The sequence below is a fragment of the Lepisosteus platostomus genome, chromosome 6 (assembly GCF_059453375.1).
Source record: "Lepisosteus platostomus isolate fLepPlt1 chromosome 6, fLepPlt1.hap1, whole genome shotgun sequence".
NCBI lineage: Eukaryota > Metazoa > Chordata > Actinopteri > Semionotiformes > Lepisosteidae > Lepisosteus > Lepisosteus platostomus.
In genome coordinates this window covers 51856089-51870152 of record NC_142616.1, presented here as the reverse complement: position 1 = coordinate 51870152, position 14064 = coordinate 51856089, and the positions used below count along the sequence as shown (strand labels likewise).

General features: G+C 35.1%; 1 protein-coding gene across 12 annotated transcripts in view; it reads right to left on the bottom strand.

Annotated features, from left to right (window-relative positions):
• Window positions 1–806: 806 nt before the first annotated feature.
• The window catches only part of tafa1b (TAFA chemokine like family member 1b), a 173325-nt gene continuing 160067 nt past the window's right edge, over window positions 807–14064 (bottom strand). For 3 of the 12 annotated variants that reach the window (XR_015939628.1, XR_015939633.1, XR_015939626.1), the window contains exons 4-6: window positions 11635–11759; window positions 8613–8712; window positions 807–2135 (exon numbers count right to left, since the gene is read on the bottom strand). Coding sequence is in view for 4 of the 12 variants with exons in the window: in XM_088636279.1 (XP_088492405.1) it covers window positions 8686–8712; window positions 11635–11759 (152 nt within the window). In the remaining 8 variants the exon portion in view is untranslated. Of the gene's footprint in view, window positions 2136–5115; window positions 5913–8612; window positions 8713–8802; window positions 8843–11634; window positions 11760–14064 lie in introns of those variants that run through there. The other 9 variants (XM_088636283.1, XM_088636281.1, XR_015939631.1 and 6 more) reach the window with 8 other exon arrangements.

The following is a 14064-nucleotide window of genomic DNA, read 5'->3' as shown; positions in this document are numbered from 1 at the left end:
CGGCGTCCTGGCCAAATTTCCCATTGGCCCTTACCAATCATGGCCTCCTAATAATCCCCATCTATGAATTGGCTTCAATACTCTCTGCTCTCCTCCCCACTTATAGCTGATGTGTGGTGAGCGTTCTGGCGCACTATGGCTGCCGTCGCATCATCCAGGTGGATGCTGCACATTGGTGGTGGTGGAGGGGAGACCCCATTCATCAATTTCCCTACGGGATTAATAAACTATCTACAGTATCTATTACCTGTAAAGCGCTTTGAGTGGAGTGTCCAGAAAAGCGCTATATAAGTGTAAGCAATTATTATTGTTATTATTATTATTATTATTATTATTATTATTATTATTATTATTATTATTATTATTATTCCTTAAAACCTTTGGGATCGTGGGTTTATTACAGCTACTGTTCTTTTTCCTTTGGTTTCGTGCATTTAAGAATTGCACCCCAGCAGTACACTAAAGGTCAGGAACGTCAGGGGATCTGGGCAGTGATGTTAAGATGAATCTTGTGCTCTGTGAGCTTTAGTGTTGCAACCATCAAAGTTCATCTGTAAAGAAATGTTACACATTTTAGAATGACTATTCATGCATAGATGATCTTTAAAGTTTATGTTTTATGTGCTTTGTACTAAGCATCATAAATTGCTGAATTGAAGTTGGAGGTCTTTTTAACAGCAAAACTACTATAACAAGGGACATACTGTAAGTTTGTTTCTAAATAATATGGGTGTTTCTAGCATTAAACATGATAACACATTCTTTGGAAGAAAAGAATGGGAGAACAGCAACAATTGTATATATATAAAAAAACCTTTTTTATTCTGGTAAGGCTGTATATCTAATGGAGGTTTCTGAAGATGTAGGCTATTGTTTTTTTCTCAGTACCACTTTCTCATCTTGTATTTATGATAGTAAAATCTACCAACCAACAAAACAAAGACAATATAACATCTGCTATCAATGTCAGATGCTAAAAAAAGGAAAATAAAAAATTAATTTTTGAAGAGGCCCAGGCTTTGATGCAGTCTAGTTCAGAATGAAGAATGCTTTTGTGTTTTGTGAGATTTATCTCAGCTGTGTTTTATGTCCAGAGATAATACAATGTGGAAAGAGAACCCCCTCTGGTGTTAAAACACTTCACTTGTCAACAAATAAAAGCTATGAGTTATATTCAGTTGTAGTTTTAAAGCTTCTCTGGGCCAAAACAAATGCTGGAAAACCATCCAATACAAAGAGAAGAGATTCCTCTCACAATGTTCACTCTGGATTCAGAGCTGATTAATAGTAAAACTGTCCTTTGGGCATTGTGAAGAATTCTGGTATCTCCTTCTTGTGACTTCATGAATTGGATGAAGGTTTTGAAATTTTATATACAGAATATTTAAATACAAAGAGAGCTCCCATGAAACACACAGACCATGCCAACAGATAACTAAAGATATACTGATATTGTTTTTTTTCCAGTTTACTGGCAGAACTTGGCTGCCTTATTCCTGCAAAAAAGACAATTTTTTCCTTGTTTTTGTTTCTTTTTCAACTCATCCAAAATAGACAGCTAAACCACTATAATGCACTGAAGATGTATGGCATGTTTAAGCAAAGCCAGCATGCTGATGTTGCATGATGGACCAGGGTAGAGGCAGAAGGCTCTATTTTAAAAGTTTTTCCATGTTGATTTCCATAACTTCTATGTGCAGAAGATCCAGATATGATCCAGTTTGACCATTCATTGAGGATCCTTTTTTTTTGAAAGGCTCAACAACTGGAACATACATTTTTAAAAATATGTGATGATTGTACATCCTTGGAATAGCTGTTGTATATTTTTTAAAGGAAAAAACATGTTTCCATATTGCAAATGCCACACAAGATCTATAAATGCCACTAGCATGAGATGAAGTCACCAGTTCAGGACCCATTGAGCAAAATGGTCAAGTCTTGTTTTTAAAATCCTTGGCACCTTTTTTCTTCCTCAGAACAAATTCAAGTCTTTGTCTTGAATATCATCCTTTAGATCACAACATGAAGCATAATCCATTCCTGTCCCCATGTAGTAATGGTTTTGTCCATCTTATGGAAGAGTTCGTGTTTGTTTTCTTTGAAAAAGCTCTTTGTTAGGTCCTGGGATGAATCTGAAAAAGATTTAAAAAAAAACACTTAGATCAAAATGCAAAGGTATACTCCATTTTAACCTAATGAGAATCACACCCAGAGGAATGCTTTTATTTGGTATTTTAGAACAAGGAAATCTTTTAGCAGAACTATCCAAAATTCATCCCCTAACTGCTAAAACAGTTAGAAATACTAAAACAGAAACATTGCCTTTTAATGAATAACAAACATATCTAGTGCTCAGGGAGGATAAAAATGTTTAAACATGCAGTCCTGGAGCTCTTACAGTCTTGAATCATTGTGGCACTCTGTTTATTTTTATCACATAAACAAGACTGCCCTCAGCAACACTGTACCCATTGAAACATAGAAATCACACGAACTGTTCATGACCCTTTTGTTTTCCAAGTAATGTGTATATTTTTAACTTAATGTTGGAAGGGCTTTCAATTTTAAATCATTTTAACATATGACTTCAGAATTAAGAATTTATTCCAGGTTTGGATTAAACAGTTGTTTAAAAAAAAACTCTTTTCAGTACAGGAGAAAAGTGTTCTTGTCAGAGCTGTCTGCCATAAGAAGAACATCAGGCATGTTCCAAATAAGGGCTTATTTCTAGTTATTTCAATGCTAGAAGCTAATTAATACAAACGATTTCAACCTGAAAGAAACAAGGGTACAAGCTCCTGGAAACAGGGTATCATGGCTAAGCTCTTTCCAGACTACTACAACCCTTTGTGTAAAAAAGTCTCTCCTGTTTGCACTTTTAAATGCACTTCCGTGTAGTTTCCTCTTGTGTCCTATGTGTGTATAGCATGTACACCTAACAGTTAAAACCAAGTGGAGGAGTTATGCAGCTTTCATTGGCAACAGTGCAAACTCATAGGTGCCAGTCAAGTACTACAAGACATTTGTGCACAGATAGCTGGCAAATCCCTTTACTGCTGTCTAGGGCTGTAGCCCAAACATAAACCAGAGATGTCTGGACTATTTTGTAACTCGTCTGCAAAACAAAAAGGCAACTGCTGGGCAAATACATATGAATAATATGGAGCTTAGCCTGCACGCTGTGTGATTTAACCTACTGTATATTGAACCGTGCTTAACAAATCAAGAGAATATTCCTTGAATGAAACTGAGGTTATAACCACACATATAAAAACAAGACAGATTTCATAGCAGTTATGGATGCTGAAAGGGGGCCTAAACTACAGTTAGAGATGTCTTTTTTAAAAAATACAGGGTTTAATATTGCTCACACATTTTATGGTAACAAATGAATAAGAAAGTAATGATGAGTGCCAGTTATATAACAATATTGTATTACTTAAATAATACAATATTGTAAATGTATTACTTGAGTAAATGGGTTTACAAAATGCAATATTCTAAAGAAAATGTTTTATTACAAATACAATGATTATAATCTCCAAAGAATACTAGCTTTCATTTATTAAGTTTTGGATCTTTTCTTCTGGTTAGTACTGATTGGAGAGCTGTCATGTAAGAATGGCAATGAATTCTTGTATGGACATTTGTGATTTGACAGAGTAATAGTGAAATTTTACTACCCGTGTCACTTCCATTGCCTAACCAAGCAAGTGACAGACACATCAGAACAAAATACTATTTTTGAAACATAAGAATTTAAAACAAATTTCATTAATTTTTTGTTGTGCTTTTTTACCATTTTTTAAATTACATTAATACGTTTTTAAGAATGATTAATGAGAATGATTGATGAAACTGTTCAAGATGTCGCCTAAGCCAAAGAAACAACATGCCAAAAAATGTATTGTAAAACATGCTCTGAATGAGGGGCTGGAAATGCTTTGATACAGTATGTGTGTGTACGTATATACAAACACATCAAAATTATTTGATTTATTGATTAGCCTTTCTGGAGAACTGACTACATTTTTCATTTTTCTAAATCCTATTAGGCCAAATTAGACTCCATATTAATAACAGTTTATATTTCATATCTTAAAATTATATCTTATATAATTGTTTAGCCAATTAATTTATCTCTTTAATCCTATAATAAATGGTTCAAATCAAAACTCACATAAATAATCATATTAAATCAAATATTGAAAAGCAAACAATTCTGAAAAAAAAAACACCTTCCCTAAATTTAAATGGATTCTGTGACTGTTGCCTAACCTTCATTGGTCCTGATGACAAATAAAGATGTCTTCTTGTTATAAAAGTGCAATTTTTCTGCATCACAACCTATGGTGCTATGCATATACTGATGCTAATTAAAATGACCCCTGTGGGTACATGAAACACTTTTAGCATATTTCTGACAATGTTGCATGTTCCCTCTTAATAAACAGCTAGGTATGCTTAGACTAGTCCACAGGGACACTAATGTGAGGATTAATAAGAATGCTAAGGCCTAATCACTACTCCCAGGGAAATGTCAAACTCAACACATCTTATGGTTGAAAGGAAAGAGACAACACATCTATTTACAGTCAAAAATAAGCAGGAACATGTCACACATAGGGACAAGTCTGGACAAAGATAAATTGCCACTGCTGTCCTTTTATGTTGTCATCACTGAAGACTGTGAGCAAGATGTGTTTTGATGGACAATATAATGAATTTGCAAGCTCATTTTTGCCTCTGCTGCTGTCCTAGGATCTATTCTTTTATTATTTCATTGTGTTGTAATTTCATTTAACATGACAAATACTGGGTGAAATTTGCATTCATAGTTCATTGGATCACAGAAAAAGGACTAGCACTTGAGATTAAAAGAAGTACAGGGTAGAGATAGACTGGTCCTTAAATTCAGCTTGAAGGTACTTGAGAATTTGAACTGCACATAAATTCTTTATTTTTTTAATTTTCAGAGGAACAGTTTCCCCTACTTCTAAAAAGAACTTGGCACTGCGTGAGTTTGGGGCATCCTTTTTTTATTTTTCCTTCCTCTACTGGTACAGTATAAAGATGATCACGATCTTTAGTGTAGAAGAAAACTCCAGACAGTCAGATGCACCAAATTTATTTAATGTGAATAGCTTACACAGAAAATAGCAAATTAACAAACAGGCAGTGTACTGTAAGAAAGGTGTTTTCTCATCTTTAGTTTGCCAGGTGAATTGATTCTGACTGTGTATCTATTCAGGCTCCTCAGGTTTGCTTGTCAAGTAAAACTACATAGTCCTGATATTTGTTAATAAACCATTTTTGCTCTGAAAACCAAAAGCACACGCCTATCTTAAATTCAAGGGGCATTGAAGAGTCCCTTATGTTATCCTAATAGAAAACATGTAGCTTTTAAAACAGAATTTACAGAATGTACAGAATTTGTGAAAGTCTTGTAATTGTCAAAAGTCAAAATAAAAATAAAGGGTTATTTTCAGATGCACCAATGGACAATTTATGGTTTTGAGATTGAATTTGTTTTAAAATACTTCTCAGAGATCAAACATATTTTTTACCTATGACAGTGGGATTCAAAATGTAGTCACTGGACACAGTTTAAGATCTCCTATTTTTATACTGTAAGACATTGTATTCAATTTTTAATTTGTAAATTGTCTGCTTATAACAGACCTATTTTCCATTGCCAAGAAATATAGCATAGGCAATGTTTGAATGGGGCTGTGGTTTCGACATAAGATAAACAAAAAGGAGGAAATTAACAATCTATTATTTAGCCACTGAAGAAGATCATGAAGATCTTGGATGGGCTTTTGATAGAAGGTATCAGCTGAGATCACTGGGACATCTCAAAATTAAGCTTGTCCCTGTATGGTGACATAGGCAAGGAAGTTCCCTCTCTGAAAGACATAAAGAAAGACAGAGAAAGACAAGGCCGTCAGGTGCTTGTTTTGAGGGAGCTAACTCAAGTGCCAAAACAAAGTTTCGAAAAAGTTACTGTTGCTTTTCAGAGCAAAGTACTGTAGTTAGGTAGCCATGGAAAACTAGAGGATAATTTGATCTACAATTCATATACAAAAAATACTAAAGACAAAAGTTTTTGGGCCTCCAATAAACCTTGATCAATCTTGTGAGAAATCTTCAAGTGCTTGCCAAATGCATTATATATTTAGACTGTTTAATATGAAAAATTCTTAGAGGAATGTGACTTTTGAAATGAATGATAAGTTGATAATATTAACAATAATTAAACCATCAGTCTATTTCCTTACACAGCCCCTGATAAATGAGGTCTGGGGGTTGTGTGAATGTCCTAGGGGTTTTGTCAGCAGAAAAGAACACCATGAAAAGTTTCATATTCACGAAAGAGGCATATTGCTAAGAGATACCATCTAGACAAAGGGTTCCATTTTCTAGAAAGCCATCTTCCTACAAACCTCTGAATTAATTAAAAATGCATGGATTAAATGTGATGGAATATGACCCTGCAGATCTGCAAGGCAGAGTTGACAAGATTGAGGAAAAATTATTTTACGTTGCCAGTAGCTCGTTTCTGTTTTTGTACTTCAGTTTGTACAGGAAGAAGTATTTTAGTGTACTTCTGCACCTGCACCAGGACCACTGCCAGCATCTGATAATGTCACCAGAACAGAAGGATAAGCACAGCCTTCCCATGAGTCTTAATCCAACCATAGGCTTACATGAAGAGTAAGCATGTCAGAGATTAGGAGATTATAGGATTTGTGGATATCTCCACACATAAAAGATCAGACTGTTATGTTGTCTGCCAGACAGAACAAGCAACACTGGCAATCATCTCCTTGAAAACAAGACGTGTAAAAAAATCAGCCAAACAAAAGGACTAAGTCACATAGAGCTTTTGTTGGTCTGCTGGCCTGGGTGATATAACAACCTATGATCAATGGTCACTTGGATATGTTGCAGGATCATTTAGAAAGCATTTCAGCTTTCTGCTGTGTACAGTAGATCTCAACATGAGAGCTGCAAAATCAAACTGAAATATAAATGAGTTGAAGATGTCTACTTAAAAAATAGGTCTAACCAATAAACAAACCATTCTATCATTCCTACTTAATACAGTATGTGGAAGCTATGACAGTATCATTTTAAAAATCTATATTGTGTGCAACTAGAACTCTGAACAGTGCTGGAAGGATGATAAGCTAAGCTATAACCTGTAACTATGCATGTACTGTATAGCCTGTACGGTATATGCACCTGTATGACTCTATAACATATTAGACATCAAGGAGATGACTTTCTTCATGTTTCAAGAGTGATTCACATTTTACGGATAATGAACAGAGTTCTCTTTAATTTTCGCTAACTCAGAAATCGCAGATCCTAGAATTGTATGCTTTTGCTGAAGCTCTTAGATACATATTGGAAAGGTAGTGGAAACCACAAAGCTTCTGTAAGTGGCATCCTTGATTGTTAATGAAATCTAACATTCTTGAGATGCTGGGTTTTGCAGTGCAGTCTAGTTGTTTTTTCTTGACTTTCTTCCAAAACCTGGACAGTAAGGATTTAGGTCTCTATCTCCTGACTACTAGATAGCCAAGCATTCTTGGGATCAAGTTTCTGATTATAGATTGATGGATTATTGACCTTCAGTGAATGGCTGTTCAGTGTGCTGTTCTGGTTCTGGTCCTAATGCAGCTTTTGCAGATTGAGCTTTTTGTGCCACAGGGGTTAAGCATCAGTGGAGGGCAGAATCAAAGCACTAGCCTTGAGTCATGCTTGCCTTCCCTGCAGGAGCGCCACAAGGTTCAACTCAAAGTTGGCTAAAGCTTTATGGCACGGAGATCTCCATCTGGGCCTGTTCAGGGTGGGGGGGATGTTAAGATCCCAGATTTTGGGATCAATTTTATACATGTACAGTATGTCCTGTATTTGGCCACCAGGATATCCCTACATCTGTTTGTTGAGAGGGTCTCTGTGAACTTTGTACACACTTGCAGAAAATGCAATATTTTATAAGGTGGACATTTAGAACTGGTTTGAACTGGATTGGAAGGATGCTGGACACATGGGCTACCATGTAATTCTATACCAATTTGTATGGGAATGCTGTGCCACGAACCTAAGTAACCAATTGTATTAAAAGATGTTATCTTTAGCAAATAGTGAGGTAGGAAGATGTGTGTGATTTTGGAACACTGACAATCTTGTAAGCACAGGGAAGCATGATAGATAGAAAACTACTGTATGTAAGGACTGTTCTGGTTTAATTACTTTGAGAAAAATACACCGAGCATCTCTGTGTGTTTCGCTCCCATGCGCATGAAATGCAAACTTCTTTTAACTTCTGAGACGGACTCCTGACTGTCTTTTAAGGGGAAGGGGGAAAAATGTCTCCAACATGATCAATAGAACTGAAAACTGATACAATACATGAATGATGAGCCACGTTTCTTGGCAATAGAAACTTTAAATACAGGTACTGTATGTACTGTGTATAAAATGTAGATATGCCGAAATGTCATTATGATTTGTTATTATTTACCATTGAAAATGGAGCACCAGCTGTGATTCTGACGATGAAAGGAAAGATAAAATGTACTGTCTGCCAAACTAACCTTTAAGAAAACAAATGCAATGCCGCACCTCTATTTTGCAGGATTTAAGGTCTTCTGTGTTTTGCCTCCAGAGCTAAAAAGATGAATACGGCTGGGTGTTCTGAAAAGAAAAGTCATGGAGAAATTAAATTTTTTATTGTTCCTGTCAAAGTTTTTTTTTCCTGCCCTATTGACCAAAAAAGTGATTTACCTGCTGTGTAGGCAAAATTGATGTGCTTCTATTTTGTGTGCTTGGTTTAAAAAGGAGGGAAAAAGAAAAGCATGATGTTGAATGCAAGTTAAGATCTGAGGCAGGGTTTGAAAATAACATCTACTACAATAGTAGCAAACACAAAAATGCAAAGATGGGTACTATCTTTTAGATGCCAGGGTTATAATTTAAAATCTTACCTTAGAATGCAGAAATTTCGAATCATCCAGTCAACTTCTTTTCATTCTAGCTGGGCTTGGAAAAGTACACAACCAGGAAGAAAATACTTTCCAAAATCATGATAAGTATCCTTTGCCTCTTAGAATTTGTAGTTGAGAAAGAAATTGACAGCTGCACTTTTAGAGATGCTTTTGCTTTTAAATGGTCTAATCTCACTTCAGATGTGAAGGTCATGTGTCCCAGTATTAATGGAAGTTGCTACAGTTATTTAATAAAATTATCAATTCTTTCACCATAGCATGTTGTTCTGTGCCAGCATAGGGCTTATCATATGTTATATGAACTTCTACTGTGAGTAACTACAGTAAATCTAATGTATATACTTTGATAAATAACTGATATCACCGTGGTTTCAAAAAGACACTTTGTTTAATAGTGTTGTTCAGGAAACATTCCTATTTTCATCAGTTATTTCTTTGTTTTCCTTTATGTGTACACCCTGTATGAAGGATTTATAAAGCTTGCTGATTTGATACTTAATTTCTTGGACAGTTTTTAGGCACATGTCAATATCATTTGCTCCACTCCTTAGTGACACAGGAAATACATACGCTAGTAATAGTCAGTAATCATGCTTTGTGTGTCCTCAGCTTTTTAAACAGTGTCAAAGCCTTGTGGCTCTGTGATTTTAGTTTCATATTTACGTTTTAGTATTATATTTGTTTTCAAAACAGAAACAATAATTACTGTATATTCAAAGTTGCACTTGCAGTACTTTAATGAAGACCACATCTCAAATAAGGATAGGAGCCCCAAAGAATGAAAAGCTGCTGTTTTCCCAGTTAATTGTGTCTGCAGTAGACCATGACATCACCCTCTTTAAAGGAGACAGAGATTGGGATAGTTGAGATGGCAGTCAAGGCTTCAAGACAAAATCATCCAAATGGAAATTAAACAGTTAAAATTGTATTATAAAATAAGTCTGCTCATGGAATCTCCAGATAATTTACACTGGGGAAATTCTCATTAGCTAGTGTAGTAGGTAATGATCGTGCAAATAGCTACTATTCTAGTCTTTCTGAACTGACGTTGTAGTCTGGAATATGTTTCCATTAGGCAGCATGGGTCGAAAGCAAATTACTGCTTATGTCAGTAAAAGAAAACCTGTGTTGAGATATTTTATGAAGTATTTCAGTACAAATGCAGCCTCAGAAAAAAAATAATCTGTACCTGTTCTTGCTATTGAGTGCAGGTGTATTAGGTTTTCAAATCCCTAAAGATTGGTCTGGTTTGGGAACAATACCTCTCAGTTGCTTTTCTTTAGAACAATACTAACTGTGGTGGATGAAAAGATTAATCTTGAATTTATTTAAAAAGAACAAAGAGTCTTTGCTAAAGAAATTATATTTTATGATGTTATGCACTTTTACAGAATTAAGATGGCTTTTTTAAATCAATTTTTATTAGAATTCACCTACATTAAGTATCCTATTATTAATATAAGTAATTGTTGGCCTATACAGTATGTAATTTTTTTTGTATATTTCAGAATAAATACGACCACCATACAGTTTAGGTAAACAGCAGTTTTTGTATACAATGGATAGCAATTAAAAAACACAGTGAATTGGAACTAAGACATTAAAAGCAGCTTTTAGATGAAATTATATTTTTAATGAAGTATACAGTATTTACTGCATATAGTATTTACAGTACATTATGCAGTAATTCACACGTATGGTTAAAAGAGAAGGTTGCAGCGTGCAGATTTCAGTGTTGTAGCTGTTATGGATCATTTTGTGGTACATATATATTTCAATGTGGCCAAATGACAGGAAGAATAGTCTTTCCAACCAGCTGTACCAAATCAAACCACTTTCAAAGACAGGAAAGCTGGTGCCTGAAGCACAGCATCAATAAGAAGTAGGAGGAAGAATAGATAATTATTGTATTAAAAGGTAGATCTTTCTGTTTATTGCACTACAGCTTTAGGGATTGGTAATACTACAGTACATGATGACTTTTGGGGGGGGGGGGGTTGACTTTTAATTTTGAAGGAACGCATTAATGGTGACTTTTGTTTGGACTAGAGAGACTAGAGAGTTGTAACATGAGATTTGCTCAGTAATATACTGTACATTCAAAAATATTTTAAATGAAAATGATGATAGGTCCTTCTGTGTCTGGACCTTTCTTATGATACACTGATAACGGTGCCTTTCTCTATTATCAGATAGTGCCTCTATGATGAGAACAGCAACATGCTGGGAGGCAGTTAAGAAGGATCTCCTCTCGTTTTTTCCAAAGGCTAGATAGCACGAATGCTGTAGACAGTTTTTGCTTGTTTTCAGAGAATATATATATATGTCATTATCCTCATTAGCTCTGTATTGCCACACCATTTGAATATAGTAGAAAACATTTTGCATATTTAACAGATACTGATAAACCCATATTCTTATTTTAAGACATATTTATTAACTTACTCCTTACGCTTTAAAGCTTGTCTTATACAATATTGTTTAAGGCATACGGTGTCATAATTCACCCTTTATTTTTGGATTAGACCAGTGTTATCACAGTACTATTAGCACCATTGTTAAACAGTTTTACTTTTCTATGATGTAAAGGTGGAAAGTTTGGAATGCTCACCCTTGTGGTCTTGATTTTGTTCCCAGATGAGCACATCCAGCCTGAATTATCAGGTAATGTCTTGCACTCCTCGCCTTCCAGGCACGGTTCCATCTCACACCACCACTTTCCGATCACTATGGATGCTGCAGGGGATGAAGAAAAGAAAGTCAAAGCTTAGCTAATGACTTCCCTGCCCTCCTACGCTTTCAGCTTACAATCTTTCATTATTTCGGCAATCTATTATTGTTGCATCTTTATACACAGTTTTTTGTGTACCTGTGTTTGTGTTTATCTCTTTAAACTTACCTTACTCTGATTTTTAATACACTGCTAATTACAAGGAGAGCTGCCTTTCCTTTACCATCTCAGCTGCTGAGTGCTCTGTCTTGTCAATTCCTCAAGCGCAGTTTACAGGTGATGGCTAGCACTTATCATTTCAGTCCTGCAGTTTAATAACAGATATACTGTACATGTACTGTATGCTGTTGGCCATTTATTTTCACCAGTTGGTGAACAAGACATTCCGAGGATATTCATTTCAACAAAATTGATATGGATGCCATGTACGGTGATCACCATTGCAATATTTATTCTACATATTATAGATTATACATAATTATGGTTAGTAATGATTAAAACACCATCCTATATCCAGAGGGCAATGAATAAGTTAATAAACTATTAAGCCATGTTAATTAAATTTTAAAGAGTGCCCCAGTGTTGTGATTGGGGACACTATGCTGTAGGAGATGCCATTCTTCATGTTAAATCAAAGTCCAGACTTGGTCATTAAAGATCCCATGACACTGTTTATAAGAGTAGGGGTGATAACCCCAGTGTCCTGGCTAAATTCTGTTCTGAGTTTACACAATCTGGCTAGCAAGGGCTTAATTAACTTTACAGAGCTTTGATTACATTTGGTTAACAAATTTGTAGCACATGCCATTAGGTGTACAGTAGGCTTGGGCTGGATGGAATAAAGAGCCAAAGAAAGATTTATGTATGTTCTGTATATGAACCTCTACATGTTACATTTCAAGTAATATTAAATCAGGTCAGGAAGTGGCACTTATTGTTGTAAATTAAAGAAAAATTGTCAGTACAGAACATATCTCTATGACTGTAAACTAAATAACTATATTTTTTACACAATTTAAGATAAAAAATTGGCCTGTAATGTTGTTAATTAAAGGAAATTAATATGAAAGCCAGTGCAGAACAGAATATATTTATATGACTGTATCCTGAATGATTAAAACACTCACTGATATTATGTAACACTGGTCTACTGAAAAAGGAAAATCTTGCAGCTATCTTTTCAGTTTTTGCTGTGAACTTTCATACCTTTATCATTTTTCTGAAAGAGTAGAGTTTATCTTGTTCTGTACTGTTCATTAACTTTGAACTTTGTTATCACAGCAGCTATCGCTGCTAATTATCTTTGTCGGAATCCTTATGTTATGATTCAACAGAAAATGTAAAATACTGATTTTTTTTCATATGCCTGATGGTTCCTTCTGTACCACATGAGATTGAAGTTCGGTGATGTGTTCTGCTGCCTCACTGTGAGATGGCTTTCAGATGCATCACATTACTCTGCTTCTCACAAGAGAAAATTGCTATAAATAAAATTTAAATAGGGAGCACATTTCAGATGCTGCCGGTGAAAAAGACTTTGTCAGCTTAATGAAAAGATATCAATTTTCTTCGCTTTATTCAATAAATTGTGGTTCATTTCTAAATGGAGTAGATTAAAAGAAAGTTCAGATTCCCGGTGAGATGCTTTTGACACAGAGGGAGTCTTCTGATGAGAGATGCACCACAGAGCTACTGAAAAAAACCTTTTAGTCAACAGAAAGGGATATAACTGCAAAAGAGTTCTGTGACCTTAGGATTACCTATTGCTTTAAAAGCAGAAAGTAACACTTTATAAAGTGAAGTACAGTACCATCTTTATGCATTTTTACAAGTTGCTGTGGTTTTCTGGGCAGATTACAGGTTCATTGGGTCAAGAGATGTCTAAAATTTAATTTACGTGGTTCTCAAAGTCCTTTAAGCTGGTGCCTTTGAGCTTTTATTTTCTAAAGGCTTCTGCACCTGATCTTCTTTCCTATTACAGATAACACCTCCCCCATCCCCCAGGTAATTCAACTGGACATAGGTTTTGTATCCCAAAATCTATACTGCATTTTCAAAAATATTTTTTTCTAGGAAGGTATGCAGTTCTCAAATTTCCAGATAAAATCAGTACAAAATTAATTTTCATGAGTGTGAATGTAATAGTGTGGTATGCACACTGTTTTATTAATAGTCTTGCTTTGTGTAGGGTTAACACTGTTTCAATCAAAATTTTTACTCAAATGTATACATTATATACGACATCCAAGAATGGTCTCTTCTTTACTTAACAGAAAGAAGAGCAGAATAAAGAAATATGAGTGAAAGGAG